The sequence below is a fragment of the Heptranchias perlo genome, chromosome 10 (genome assembly GCF_035084215.1).
Source record: "Heptranchias perlo isolate sHepPer1 chromosome 10, sHepPer1.hap1, whole genome shotgun sequence".
Lineage (NCBI taxonomy): Eukaryota > Metazoa > Chordata > Chondrichthyes > Hexanchiformes > Hexanchidae > Heptranchias > Heptranchias perlo.
In genome coordinates, this window is record NC_090334.1 from 4,585,832 (window position 1) to 4,601,672 (window position 15,841).

Below are 15,841 nucleotides of genomic sequence, written 5' to 3' on the forward strand. Positions count from 1 at the left end.
GTACAATATACCGTGTCCCCTCTCTCTCTCTCGGAGTGTCTCTGTACAATATACTGTGTCCCCTCTCTCTCTCTCCCGTAGTGTCTCTGTACAATATACCGTGTCCCCTCTCTCCCGTAGTGTCTCTGTACAATATACCGTGCCCGCTCACTCTCCTTTAGTGTCTCTATACAATATATCGTGTCCCCTCTCTCCGGTAGTGTCTCTGTACAATATATTGTGTCCGCTCACTCTCCCGTAGTGTCTCTGTACAATATACCGTGTCCCCTCTCTCTCCCGTAGTGTCTCTGTACAATATACCGTGTCCCCTCTCTCTCCCGTAGTGTCTCTGTACAATATACCGTGTCCCCTCTCTCTCCCGTAGTGTCTCTGTACAATATACCGTGTCCCCTCTCTCTCCCGTAGTGTCTCTGTACAATATACTGTGTCCCCTCTCTCTCCCGTAGTGTCTCTGTACAATATACCGTGTCCCCTCTCTCTCCCGTAGTGTCTCTGTACAATATACCGTGTCACCACTCTCTCCCGTAGTGTCTCTGTACAATATACCGTGTCCCCTCTCTCTCCCGTAGTGTCTCTGTATAATATACCGTGTCACCACTCTCTCCCATAGTGTCTCTGTACAATATACCATGTCCCCTCACTCTCTGGTAGTGTCTCTGTACAATATACCATGTCCCCTCTCTCTCTGGTAGTGTCTCTGTACAATATACCATGTCCACTCACTCTCCCGTAGTGTCTCTGTACAATATACCGTGTCCCCTATCTCTCCCGTAGTGTCTCTGTACAATATACCGTGTCCCCTATCTCTCCCGTAGTGTCTCTGTACAATATACCATATCCCCTCACTCTCCCGTAGTGTCTCTGTACAATATACCGTGTCCCCTCTCTCTCTCGGAGTGTCTCTGTACAATATACTGTGTCCCCTCTCTCTCCCGTACTGTCTCTGTACAATATACTGTGTCCCCTCTCTCTCCCGTAGTGTCTCTGTACAATATACTGTGTCCCCTCTCTCTCCCGTAGTGTCTCTGTACAATATACTGTGTCCCCCCTCTCTCTCGGAGTGTCTCTGTACAATATACTGTGTCCCCTCTCTCTCTCTCGGAGTGTCTCTGTACAATATACTGTGTCCCCTCTCTCTCTCTCTCGGAGTGTCTCTGTACAATATACTGTGTCCCCTCTCTCTCTCTCGGAGTGTCTCTGTACAATATACCGTGTCCCCTCTCTCTCTCTCGGAGTGTCTCTGTACAATATACCGTGTCCCCTCTCTCTCTCTCGGAGTGTCTCTGTACAATATACTGTGTCCCCTCTCTCTCTCTCTCGGAGTGTCTCTGTACAATATACTGTGTCCCCTCTCTCTCTCTCGGAGTGTCTCTGTACAATATACCGTGTCCCCTCTCTCTCTCTCGGAGTGTCTCTGTACAATATACTGTGTCCCCTCTCTCTCTCTCTCGGAGTGTCTCTGTACAATATACTGTTTCCCCTCTCTCTCTCTCGGAGTGTCTCTGTACAATATACCGTGTCCCCTCTCTCTCTCTCGGAGTGTCTCTGTACAATATACTGTGTCCCCTCTCTCTCTCTCGGAGTGTCTCTGTACAATATACCGTGTCCCCTCTCTCTCTCTCGGAGTGTCTCTGTACAATATACCGTGTCCCCTCTCTCTCTCTCGGAGTGTCTCTGTACAATATACCGTGTCCCCTCTCTCTCTCGGAGTGTCTCTGTACAATATACTGTGTCCCCTCTCTCTCTCTCTCTCGGAGTGTCTCTGTACAATATACCGTGTCCCCTCTCTCTCTCTCGGAGTGTCTCTGTACAATATACCGTGTCCCCTCTCTCTCTCGGAGTGTCTCTGTACAATATACTGTGTCCCCTCTCTCTCCCGTAGTGTCTCTGTTTTATATACCGTGTCACCACTCTCTCCCGTAGTGTCTCTGTACAATATACCGTGTCCCCCCTCTCTCCCGTAGTGTCTCTGTACAATATACCGTGTCCCCTCTCTCCCGTAGTGTCTCTGTACAATATACCGTGTCCCCTCTCTCCCGTAGTGTCTCTGTACAATATACCGTGTCCCCTCTCTCCCGTAGTGTCTCTGTACAATATACCGTGTCCCCTCTCTCTCTCTCGGAGTGTCTCTGTACAATATACTGTGTCCCCTCTCTCTCTCTCCCGTAGTGTCTCTGTACAATATACCGTGTCCCCTCTCTCCCGTAGTGTCTCTGTACAATATACCGTGCCCGCTCACTCTCCTTTAGTGTCTCTGTACAATATACCGTGTCCCCTCTCTCCCGTAGCGTCTCTGTACAATATACCGTGCCCGCTCACTCTCCTTTAGTGTCTCTATACAATATATCGTGTCCCCTCTCTCCTGTAGTGTCTCTGTACAATATATTGTGTCCGCTCACTCTCCCGTAGTGTCTCTGTACAATATACCGTGTCCCCTCTCTCTCCCGTAGTGTCTCTGTACAATATACCGTGTCCCCTCTCTCTCCCGTAGTGTCTCTGTACAATATACCGTGTCCCCTCTCTCTCCCGTAGTGTCTCTGTACAATATACCGTGTCCCCTCTCTCTCCCGTAGTGTCTCTGTACAATATACTGTGTCCCCTCTCTCTCCCGTAGTGTCTCTGTACAATATACCGTGTCCCCTCTCTCTCCCGTAGTGTCTCTGTACAATATACCGTGTCACCACTCTCTCCCGTAGTGTCTCTGTACAATATACCGTGTCCCCTCTCTCTCCCGTAGTGTCTCTGTATAATATACCGTGTCACCACTCTCTCCCATAGTGTCTCTGTACAATATACCATGTCCCCTCACTCTCTGGTAGTGTCTCTGTACAATATACCATGTCCCCTCTCTCTCTGGTAGTGTCTCTGTACAATATACCATGTCCACTCACTCTCCCGTAGTGTCTCTGTACAATATACCGTGTCCCCTATCTCTCCCGTAGTGTCTCTGTACAATATACCGTGTCCCCTATCTCTCCCGTAGTGTCTCTGTACAATATACCATATCCCCTCACTCTCCCGTAGTGTCTCTGTACAATATACCGTGTCCCCTCTCTCTCTCGGAGTGTCTCTGTACAATATACTGTGTCCCCTCTCTCTCCCGTACTGTCTCTGTACAATATACTGTGTCCCCTCTCTCTCCCGTAGTGTCTCTGTACAATATACTGTGTCCCCTCTCTCTCCCGTAGTGTCTCTGTACAATATACTGTGTCCCCCCTCTCTCTCGGAGTGTCTCTGTACAATATACTGTGTCCCCTCTCTCTCTCTCGGAGTGTCTCTGTACAATATACTGTGTCCCCTCTCTCTCTCTCTCGGAGTGTCTCTGTACAATATACTGTGTCCCCTCTCTCTCTCTCGGAGTGTCTCTGTACAATATACCGTGTCCCCTCTCTCTCTCTCGGAGTGTCTCTGTACAATATACCGTGTCCCCTCTCTCTCTCTCGGAGTGTCTCTGTACAATATACTGTGTCCCCTCTCTCTCTCTCTCGGAGTGTCTCGGTACAATATACTGTGTCCCCTCTCTCTCTCTCGGAGTGTCTCTGTACAATATACCGTGTCCCCTCTCTCTCTCTCGGAGTGTCTCTGTACAATATACTGTGTCCCCTCTCTCTCTCTCTCGGAGTGTCTCTGTACAATATACTGTATCCCCTCTCTCTCTCTCGGAGTGTCTCTGTACAATATACCGTGTCCCCTCTCTCTCTCTCGGAGTGTCTCTGTACAATATACTGTGTCCCCTCTCTCTCTCTCGGAGTGTCTCTGTACAATATACCGTGTCCCCTCTCTCTCTCTCGGAGTGTCTCTGTACAATATACCGTGTCCCCTCTCTCTCTCTCGGAGTGTCTCTGTACAATATACCGTGTCCCCTCTCTCTCTCGGAGTGTCTCTGTACAATATACTGTGTCCCCTCTCTCTCTCTCTCTCGGAGTGTCTCTGTACAATATACCGTGTCCCCTCTCTCTCTCTCGGAGTGTCTCTGTACAATATACCGTGTCCCCTCTCTCTCTCGGAGTGTCTCTGTACAATATACTGTGTCCCCTCTCTCTCCCGTAGTGTCTCTGTTTTATATACCGTGTCACCACTCTCTCCCGTAGTGTCTCTGTACAATATACCGTGTCCCCCCTCTCTCCCGTAGTGTCTCTGTACAATATACCGTGTCCCCTCTCTCCCGTAGTGTCTCTGTACAATATACCGTGTCCCCTCTCTCCCGTAGTGTCTCTGTACAATACACCGTGTCCCCTCTCTCTCTCTCGGAGTGTCTCTGTACAATATACTGTGTCCCCTCTCTCTCTCTCCCGTAGTGTCTCTGTACAATATACCGTGTCCCCTTTCTCCCGTAGTGTCTCTGTACAATATACCGTGCCCGCTCACTCTCCTTTAGTGTCTCTGTACAATATACCGTGTCCCCTCTCTCCCGTAGCGTCTCTGTACAATATACCGTGCCCGCTCACTCTCCTTTAGTGTCTCTATACAATATATCGTGTCCCCTCTCTCCTGTAGTGTCTCTGTACAATATATTGTGTCCGCTCACTCTCCCGTAGTGTCTCTGTACAATATACCGTGTCCCCTCTCTCTCCCGTAGTGTCTCTGTACAATATACCGTGTCCCCTCTCTCTCCCGTAGTGTCTCTGTACAATATACCGTGTCCCCTCTCTCTCCCGTAGTGTCTCTGTACAATATACTGTGTCCCCTCTCTCTCCCGTAGTGTCTCTGTACAATATACCGTGTCCCCTCTCTCTCCCGTAGTGTCTCTGTACAATATACCGTGTCACCACTCTCTCCCGTAGTGTCTCTGTACAATATACCGTGTCCCCTCTCTCTCCCGTAGTGTCTCTGTATAATATACCGTGTCACCACTCTCTCCCATAGTGTCTCTGTACAATATACCATGTCCCCTCACTCTCTGGTAGTGTCTCTGTACAATATACCATGTCCCCTCTCTCTCTGGTAGTGTCTCTGTACAATATACCATGTCCACTCACTCTCCCGTAGTGTCTCTGTACAATATACCGTGTCCCCTATCTCTCCCGTAGTGTCTCTGTACAATATACCGTGTCCCCTATCTCTCCCGTAGTGTCTCTGTACAATATACCATATCCCCTCACTCTCCCGTAGTGTCTCTGTACAATATACCGTGTCCCCTCTCTCTCTCGGAGTGTCTCTGTACAATATACTGTGTCCCCTCTCTCTCTCTCGGAGTGTCTCTGTACAATATACCGTGTCCCCTCACTCTCCCGTAGTGCCTCTGTACAATATACCGTGTCCCCTCACTCTCCCGTAGTCCCTCTGTACAATATACTGTGTCCCCTCTCTCTCCCGTAGTGCCTCTGTACAATATACCATTCCCCCTCTCTCTCTGGTCGTGCCTCTGTACAATATACCATGTCCCCTCTCTCTCCCGTAGTGCCTCTGTACAATATACCGTGTCACCACTCTCTCCCGTAGTGCCTCTGTACAATATACCGTGTCCCCTCACTCTCCCGTAGTGCCTCTGTACAATATACCATGTCCCCTCACTCTCCCATAGTGTCTCTGTACAATATACCGTGTCCCCTCTCTCTCCCGTAGTGCCTCTGTACAATATACCATGTCCCCTCACTCTCCCATAGTGTCTCTGTACAATATACTGTGTCCCCTCTCTCTCTCTCTCTCGGAGTGTCTCTGTACAATATACCGTGTCCCCTCTCTCTCTCTCGGAGTGTCTCTGTACAATATACCGTGTCCCCTCTCTCTCTCGGAGTGTCTCTGTACAATATACTGTGTCCCCTCTCTCTCCCGTAGTGTCTCTGTTTTATATACCGTGTCACCACTCTCTCCCGTAGTGTCTCTGTACAATATACCGTGTCCCCCCTCTCTCCCGTAGTGTCTCTGTACAATATACCGTGTCCCCTCTCTCCCGTAGTGTCTCTGTACAATATACCGTGTCCCCTCTCTCCCGTAGTGTCTCTGTACAATACACCGTGTCCCCTCTCTCTCTCTCGGAGTGTCTCTGTACAATATACTGTGTCCCCTCTCTCTCTCTCCCGTAGTGTCTCTGTACAATATACCGTGTCCCCTTTCTCCCGTAGTGTCTCTGTACAATATACCGTGCCCGCTCACTCTCCTTTAGTGTCTCTGTACAATATACCGTGTCCCCTCTCTCCCGTAGCGTCTCTGTACAATATACCGTGCCCGCTCACTCTCCTTTAGTGTCTCTATACAATATATCGTGTCCCCTCTCTCCTGTAGTGTCTCTGTACAATATATTGTGTCCGCTCACTCTCCCGTAGTGTCTCTGTACAATATACCGTGTCCCCTCTCTCTCCCGTAGTGTCTCTGTACAATATACCGTGTCCCCTCTCTCTCCCGTAGTGTCTCTGTACAATATACCGTGTCCCCTCTCTCTCCCGTAGTGTCTCTGTACAATATACCGTGTCCCCTCTCTCTCCCGTAGTGTCTCTGTACAATATACTGTGTCCCCTCTCTCTCCCGTAGTGTCTCTGTACAATATACCGTGTCCCCTCTCTCTCCCGTAGTGTCTCTGTACAATATACCGTGTCACCACTCTCTCCCGTAGTGTCTCTGTACAATATACCGTGTCCCCTCTCTCTCCCGTAGTGTCTCTGTATAATATACCGTGTCACCACTCTCTCCCATAGTGTCTCTGTACAATATACCATGTCCCCTCACTCTCTGGTAGTGTCTCTGTACAATATACCATGTCCCCTCTCTCTCTGGTAGTGTCTCTGTACAATATACCATGTCCACTCACTCTCCCGTAGTGTCTCTGTACAATATACCGTGTCCCCTATCTCTCCCGTAGTGTCTCTGTACAATATACCGTGTCCCCTATCTCTCCCGTAGTGTCTCTGTACAATATACCATATCCCCTCACTCTCCCGTAGTGTCTCTGTACAATATACCGTGTCCCCTCTCTCTCTCGGAGTGTCTCTGTACAATATACTGTGTCCCCTCTCTCTCTCTCGGAGTGTCTCTGTACAATATACCGTGTCCCCTCACTCTCCCGTAGTGCCTCTGTACAATATACCGTGTCCCCTCACTCTCCCGTAGTCCCTCTGTACAATATACTGTGTCCCCTCTCTCTCCCGTAGTGCCTCTGTACAATATACCATTCCCCCTCTCTCTCTGGTCGTGCCTCTGTACAATATACCATGTCCCCTCTCTCTCCCGTAGTGCCTCTGTACAATATACCGTGTCACCACTCTCTCCCGTAGTGCCTCTGTACAATATACCGTGTCCCCTCACTCTCCCGTAGTGCCTCTGTACAATATACCATGTCCCCTCACTCTCCCATAGTGTCTCTGTACAATATACCGTGTCCCCTCTCTCTCCCGTAGTGCCTCTGTACAATATACCATTCCCCCTCTCTCTCTGGTCGTGCCTCTGTACAATATACCATGTCCCCTCTCTCTCCGATATGTGTCTTCCTGTTTGCTACCCACTCCCTGGCCCTTCCTCCTACTTGTTATCTTACGCACCTTTGCTTCATATCCCGTGATACCCTTATCCAACAAAAATCTATCGATCTCAGTTTTGCAAGCTCCAATTGACCGCCAGCATCCACAGCCTGTTGTGGGTGAGATTTCCAGATATTCACTACGCTGTTTTGTGATCCCACTACCCCTCAAATAGCTCACCGGTACTCGCAGTCCGGGCTCAGACATGGAACAGCATGTGGGGTACCACGCACCAGCCACTGCCTGCAGAACTGTACCCCAGCAAGACTCGGAGAAAGCCTGGGTTGGGTAGTAACAGCTGGTCTCCCTCTGATCCTAGTTGCAGGGGTTGTTGGATGCAGCTGATGAAGTCCTACACAAGTGCACGATGCAGCAAAGTGCGGCCCTGCAGGGCAAGCAGCAGGCGGTAGTGGAGAACTGGGAGAGCCTGAGGAGTAAAGTGGACCAGCGGAGAGAGGATCTGGAGCATGCCTGTAAAAGCCAACGGTTCCTGGCACTGGTGAGTACCGACAAGCAATAGATTACCTTCAGAGCAAAAAGCTTAACGGCACAAAGTAGAAAGAAATAACTTGCATTTATATAGCGCCTTTCACAGCCTCAAGATGTCCCAAAGCACTTTACAGCCAATGAAGTGTAGTCACTGTTGTAATGTAGGAAAGGGGGCAGCCAATTTGCACACAGCAAGATCCCACAAACAGAAATGAGATAATGACCAGATAATCTGTTTTAGTGATGTTGGTTGAGGGATAAATATTGGCCAGGACACTAGGGAGAATTCCCCTACTCTGCTTCAAATAGTGCCGTAGGATCTTTTACATCTACCTGAGAGGGTAGATGGGGCCTCTGTTTAAAGACGACCCATCTGAAAGACGGCACCTCTAACAATGCAGCACTCCTTCAGTACTACACTGGCATCAAGCCTCTGGAGTAGGACTTGAACCCACAACCTTCTAACTCAGAGGCAAGCGTGCTACCCACTGAGCATGGCTGACACTTGTGCTTCTGGTAGGGATCCTCACCCACTTGAAGCTCAGATCAGAGATGAACGGTCTGAGCACCGTGCACAGTGCAGGCCCAGATTTCCGATGTGTGCTGTCAATGGGTGAGATTCTCTGCCGGAAGTGCAAAGTCAAACAATTCTCTCTTCATTGCCAAAAATGATGGTGGAAGCAGAATCAATAGTAACATTCAAAATGTAATTGGATAAATACTTGAAGGGGAAAAATTTGCAGGGCTATGGGGAAAGAGCAGGGGAGTGGGACTAATTGGATAGCTCTTTCCAAGAGCTGGCACAGACATGATGGGACAAATGGCCTCCTGTGTTGTAAGATTCTATGATTCTATGCATTATACTTCACACAGGGTGTGACAGTCATTTATATCCATGAGTTCTTTGAAGTCCAGGTTAATAATTGAGATCTTCCAGAAACATAGAAACATAGAAAATAGGAGCAGGAGTAGGCCATTCAACCCTTCGAGCCTGCTCCGCCATTCAATATGATCATGGCTGATCCTCTATCTCAATACCATATTCCTGCTCTCTCCCCATACCCCTTGATGCCTTTTGTGTCTAGAAATCTATTTAGCTCCTTCTTAAATATATTCAGTGACTTGGCCTCCACAGACTTCTGTGGTAGAGAATTCCACAGTTTCACCACCCTCTGAGTGAAGAAATTTTTCCTCATCTCAGTCCTAAATGTCCTACCCCGTATCCTGAGACTGTGACCCCTCGTTCTGGACCCCCCAGCCAGGGGAAACATCCTCCCTGCATCCAGTCTGTCGAGCCCTGTCAGAATTTTATATGTTTCAATGAAATCCCCTCATTCTTCTAAACTCGAATGAATACAGGTCGAGTCGACCCAATCTCTCCTCATACGACAGTCCTGCTATCCCAGGAATCAGTATGGTGAACCTTCGCTGCACTCCCTCTATGGCAAGTATATCCTTTCTTAGGTAAGGAGACCAAAACTGCACACAATACTCTAGGTGTGGTCTCACCAAGGGCCTGTATATCTTGAGTGTAATAGTTCATGTTTCTAATTATATAACAGCTACTTGTCTTTATGTAGCCTGAATGCTGGAAGAAACTCCACTGCACTGCACTGCACTCCATCAAATCAACGGCATCAATTCAGCCAAGAAATGTGTGCAGACTGGTGCAGTAGCAGGAGGAGTTGCTGGATGTTCTCTTGCATCGTTCTGATCTGGATGTTATATAGTAAAGTAACTCGTGTACAAAGTAACATTTTCAAAATAAACTTAGGGAGAAAGGTTCAGTGTAGAGGAGGATTCCTCAGTGAAATAGGCGCCAGGTCTGCCCACGTTATATTCTTACGCCTGGACGCACCCTCCCTTTCCCATGTACATTCTGGACTTTGTGTCTCCTAGGTGCGGGATTACTTCTCCTGGTCAGCAGGATTGATGAGGGAGATGAAAGTGGAGGAAACGACTCGTGATAGTTCCATGACTGATTTGAAACGAACCCAGCACCAGCAGCTTCGAGCTGAAATCGATGCTAGGGAGGAGACCTTCAGACAAGTGGTCAGCCTGGGCTACGAGATCCTGCAGGAGGAATCCTCCACCTCCAAAGATGTGAGAACCTTCTGCCCTTCTTTCTCTTTTTTTCCCTCATTTTCTTTCCCTTCTTCCCTTCCTTTCTACCTCTTTTCCTCCCCTCTCTCTTGCTCCCCTTTTCATTCCTCCCTTTTCATTCCTTCCATCTCCTTTCTTCTGTCCATCTCCCTTTCTCTATCCCTTCCTCCCTCCATCTCCCTCCCTCTCTCAATACTCCCTCATCCCTCACCTCTCCTCATCCCTCATCTTCCCTCATCTATCATCTCTCATCCCTCACCTCCCCTTATCCCTTACCTTCCCTCATCTCTCACCTTCCCTCATCTCTCATCTCTCCTCTTCCCTCACCTACCCTCATCCCTCATCTCCTTTCGTCCTTCGCCTTCCCTCATCCCTCATCTCCCCTCATTCCTCACCTTCCCTCATCCCTCCTCATCCCTCAACTCCCCTCATCCCTCAACTCCCCTCATCCCTCAACTCCCCTCATCCCTCAACTCCCCTCATCCCTCAACTCCCCTCATCCCTCAACTCCCCTCATCCCTCAACTCCCCTCATCCCTCAACTCCCCTCAACCCTCAACTCCCCTCACCTTCCCTCATCCCTCACCTTCCCTCATCCCTCACCTTCCCTCATCCCTCACCTTCCCTCATCCCTCACCTTCCCTCATCCCTCACCTTCCCTCATCCCTCACCTTCCCTCATCCCTCACCTCTGCTCATCCCTCACCTTCCCTCATCTCCCCTCATCCTTCACCTCCCCTCATCCCTTACCTCCCCTCATCCCTCATCTCTTCTCATCCCTCATGTCCCCTCATCCCTCATGTCCCCTCATCCCTCATGTCCCCTCATCCCTCATGTCCCCTCATCCCTCATGTCCCCTCATCCCTCATCCCTCATGCCCCTCATCCATCATGTCCCCTCATCCATCATGTCCCCTCATCCATCATCTCCTTTCATCCCTCATCTCCCCTCACCCCCCTCATCCCTTACCTCCTCTCATCCCCCTCATCCCTTACCTCCTCTCATCCCTCATCTCTTCTCATCCCTCATTTCCTCTCATCCCTCATCTCCTCTCATCCCTCATCTCCTCTCATCCCTCAACTCCCCTTATCCCTCACCTTCCCTCATCCCTCACCTTCCCTCATCCCTCACCTTCCCTCATCCCTCACCTTCCCTCATCCCTCATCTCTGCTCATCCCTCACCTTCCCTCATCTCCCCTCATCCTTCACCTCCCCTCATCCCTTACCTCCCCTCATCCCTTACCTCCCCTCATCCCTTACCTCCCCTCATCCCTTACCTCCCCTCATCTCTTCTCATCCCTCATGTCCCCTCATCCCTCATGTCCCCTCATCCCTCATGTCCCCTCATCCCTCATGTCCCCTCATCCCTCATGTCCCCTCATCCCTCATGTCCCCTCATCCCCCTCATCCATCATGTCCCCTCATCCATCATGTCCCCTCATCCATCATCTCCTTTCATCCCTCATCTCCCCTCACCCCCCTCATCCCTTACCTCCTCTCATCCCTCATCTCTTCTCATCCCTCATTTCCTCTCATACCTCATCTCCTCTCATACCTCATCTCCTCTCATACCTCATCTCCTCTCATACCTCAACTCCCCTTATCCCTCACCTTCCCTCATCCCTCACCTTCCCTCATCCCTCACCTCCTCCCATCTTTCACCTTCCCTCATCCCTCATCTCTTCTCATCCCTAACCTTCCCTCATCCCTCATGTCCTCTCATCCATCATCTCTTCTCATCCCTCGTGTCCCCTCATCCATCATCTTCCTTCATCCCTCATCTCCCCTCACCCCCTCTCATCCCCTCTCATCCCGCCTCTCTCATCCCGCCTCTCATATCCCCTACTCTTATCCCCCCTCTCATCTCCTTCACGCTCATCTCCCCAGCTCTCATCTCCTGCTCTCTCATCTCCCCCTCCCCCCTTTCTAACGGTCTGTATCCGCCCAGGTCTAATCCATCCATTGTCCTGTTCCCTAGATCAGAGACAAGGTCCATGGTCTGCAGGAGGAGAGGTCGGGTCTGTACCGTCAGTGGGAGCTGAAGAAGGGCTGGCTGGAAAGGCTGTACCTGGAGCAGATTTTCTACAGAGACATTGGCCACATGGAAAAGATCATGAACTCTCAGGAGGTGGGTGAGGTTATAGGGGAGACACAGGAGGTGGGACCGGTCCCTAAACGACCGAGAGCGATACTTCCTACACCCGTCCTTGCTGGTAATTCAGCCCAGACAGAGTAGCAGGAATCCCAATGAATACACTGGCTCTAAAGTCACAAATCCAACTTTACTGCTTGGGCTACAGATGCTCTGTGCAGGGCAGTGCTGTTCCTGCAGTCACAGACCCAAGGGGGTGGATATTAACACACCATGGTGGGCGGGAGAGGGTCGGGGGCCGGTTAAATAGTCAAATTTGCAGAACCCGAATCTAACCCGCCGTGCGCGCGCCTGTTACGTCTCACCGCGTTGGAAATCAGGGCGTCTGAGTAACCCACTCTGGAGACTAAATGAGGCTCCTCTCATGAGATTTAGTAGCGATTTGTAATTAATGCTTCCTGCATGGGTTTGGGAAACTCGTCAGTGAAACGGAGGCAAGATTGAGCGGCACTTCATGGGCCTGGTTAAAGGTCGGGAGTCCCGATATGAATAAAGGTTCAGTGCTCACAACTGCTTTCTCAGTTCCCTCTGGGAAATGGTTTGGTCAGAGTACTTGTTGTGAGAGACTTATTTGGAGATGTGCTTTTGATTGGATGTCGGATAAGGAAGACAATCAGCATCATCAGCAGCAAGGGCATGCTGTGGAGGGAACAGTACGTGGTACAGTGGGAGCAACAGAGGGGTCGCAGGAGACACTACCCACCTGTACAGCCTGACAGAGGCTCGGCTTCCTTGACCTGTCGGGGGAGCAGTGCTTCTGAAGATTGTGATTGTCACGTCAGGTGCTCGCAGACATCTCCAGTCTCCTACAAGAAGAGTTGCTCCCTGCTGGACCTGGTGACCACACATTACCAGTTGCTGTGAAAGTCACCACTGTCCTCAAATTTTTTTGCCTCTGGTTCCTTCCAGGGTTCTACCAGAGACATATCGAGGGTCTTGCAATCGGCTGCACATAAATGCATAAGGCAGGTGACTGATGGATTGTTTGGCAGGGCTGGGAGTTATGCAAACTTCCCCTGCGATGACAATAGCCAGAATGAGCGGGCACTCAGATTTGCATCTCTGGCTGTCTTCCCACGGGTATAGGGTGCCATCAATTGCACACACGTGGCAATCTGAGCACCACCTGATCAAACAGGAGCATTCGTCAACCGCAAGAGATTTTGCTCCATCAATGTGCAGCTGGAGTGCAACCACGAGAAAAGATTCACGCAGGTCTATGCCAGATTCCCTGGGAGCTGCCGTGATGCTTTCATACTGTGGCAGTCCAACATCCCCGACCTGTTCATACCTGGAACCAGCCTTAAGGGATAGTTGCTAGGCGACAAGGGATAACCCCACCCCTTCAAACCTGGCTGAGGAACCCCACCGATGAACATGAGGAGCGCTACAACGTGAGCTATATGACAACCAGATGTGTCATCGAGCAAGCCATCGGCGGGCTCAAGATGCGCTTTAGGTGCCTGGATGGGCCTGTAAGCTCCCTTCAGTACTCGCTAGCGAGGGTTTCTAGGATAATCGTGGTGTGCTGCTTTCTGCACAACCCAGCGCAGCCACGAGGACTAGAGGTGCAGGAGGAAGAAACCGCTCAGCACTCCTCATCTGATGAGGATTCCAATGGAGAGGAGGAGGAAGATGAAGGTGGAGCCCCTAACGCCAGACCAGCCGATCACATTGTTGCTGGGGATGCCAGCGATGCCCTAATGGCTCGATGGTTCAGTTAGTCACTCAGTTGTGCAAATTAATAAATTTTATGTGACTTATTAAATTAAAGGTACTTACAAAAACATTTTCATAAACACCCATGTGCATACCCTTGTTGAACTACAAAGCTTTTTCTCTTTCTCTCTCTAGCACTCCTACATGGTGCAATCCCTGTGGCTTGAGCAGAGGTAGAGGCAGGCTGCTCTGTTCCTTGCTCCAAATTCTTTGGTGCTCGAGGCCAATGACCTCTGGGTGTTGGAGCCCATGAGGGCCTCGCCAAAGACTGTGCAGGAGCAGTCTGGGCCAGTGGGAGAGGAGGCAGCATGGCGGGTACTGCTTGAGGGGGGAGCAATGGGTGAGACGTGGAAACACTTTGAGAGGAGTTCCCACTTTCATCTCCTCTATCGTCATCATCCCTTTCCTGGGCCAGCGGCACATCACTCCTACCACTCTGCTGGGGAGCAGATCAGTGACGCCTTGTAAGGCCGTGGCTAATGTATCTGTTATCTTGTTTAAGGCGCAGAAATATTGGCATCCATAGTTTGCACAGCCATGGTCAGGGTCTGCAGGGACTGATTAGTGTGTCGCGATTCAACTTCCACAGAGGAGGCCACTCTCCCAATGGAAGACATTCTCATAATGGTCTGCGACATGACTCTACAAATGTTTGAGCTGGACTCCTCCATCCTCTGTGACATTGTGGAGAGTGTCTGACAGGACAGCTAGTACCGTGCACAATTGCTGATGGCCGTCTAACATTCTCCTTTTCATTGATGACTCCCCTGGTTCAGCATCTGTGTCCAGCTGAACAGAGCTTGGCGACGAGTACGCTGCCCCTTCCACCACTCTCTGCTCGTGCTCACTTGTGACATGCAATTTACCAAATGACATCCCTCCTAACTGTCTAACAGGACCCACTGAAGTGCTTGTATCTGCGCTGGTGCCTGGTACGCATGTGTCCTGTGACGGTGCCCACTCGGAAGGAATCAGCTCCTTTGAGGAATCGTTGTCTTCAAAGAGCAGGGGTTCCTGTTCTTCATGTGATGGCCCTGGAGGAGAGAAGAGACGGATATGATTTAATCACGGGAATGTAACAATGTTGAAATGCACATGATTAAGGTGCTCATATCTCATCCGGTGCTGAATTCAAGTCAACATGACTTGGTCTTGTAGGAGATGTGGGTCGGAGATATTTAATTCTGTCACCATGCAGCAATGAAGTCCAAGTCTCGCCATCTCCGATGCTCAGTGATGCTGACATGCCGCTTATCTCCAATGCCTCCTGCTCTACATTTGTGAGCTCCACAATTTGAGGTGGGCCTCTCCCTCTTCCTTGCAATTTGGGCTCTTTTCTCCTGCAAGTGGGCATGACAAACCTATGAGTGCCCCTGTAAGGCATGTGTGCATCCAATGGATGCAGTGCATTCGGTGAGGGTGACTATCATGCAGTTGCATCACAAGTGGCACTAGCATGCAATTGAGGACATGTGTTGAGAATTGGGGGAGCTGACCTGGGTGATGTGATATATTACATAAGGATTGGGATGAGTGGCAGTGGTGGATGGAGGAAGGGGGAGGTGAGGAGCGATGTGATGGAGCCAGGTCAGGAAAAGTGAGGAAAATTGCAGATTCACCTACATCCTGTAGTGCACCCCACCCCCCTCAGTCCATTTTGGTAGTGGGGCAGAAATTGAGCCCTCGGCTGAGAACTTCGATTTCGTCTGGTTGAAGGGTGTGGTCGGACTCCTTCTTTGTTTTGGCAGCAGGTCTTTTGTTCCATTACTGGGGGAACAGCGCCTCCTACTTTACCCTTACTGCACCAGCAGTACGTCCGGGGAAGCCTCGTTGAATTTGGGCGCAGCCTTTGCCCTCATTGATTCCATCTCTCAACCTGAACTTCACACAACACAACCCATAGAACTCCAAAGCTCCTCCACCATT

At 50.2% G+C, this 15,841-nt stretch overlaps 1 protein-coding gene across 1 annotated transcript in view; it reads left to right on the forward strand.

The window, feature by feature from the left end:
- Nucleotides 1–15,841, forward strand: part of sptbn5 (spectrin, beta, non-erythrocytic 5) — a 394,215-nt gene that overhangs the window by 148,493 nt on the left and 229,881 nt on the right. Inside the window, exons 34-36 of the mRNA XM_067991151.1 lie at nt 7,774–7,953; nt 9,843–10,046; nt 12,023–12,172. Of these exons, the coding sequence (XP_067847252.1) occupies nt 7,774–7,953; nt 9,843–10,046; nt 12,023–12,172 (534 nt within the window). The remainder of the gene's footprint in view (nt 1–7,773; nt 7,954–9,842; nt 10,047–12,022; nt 12,173–15,841) is intronic.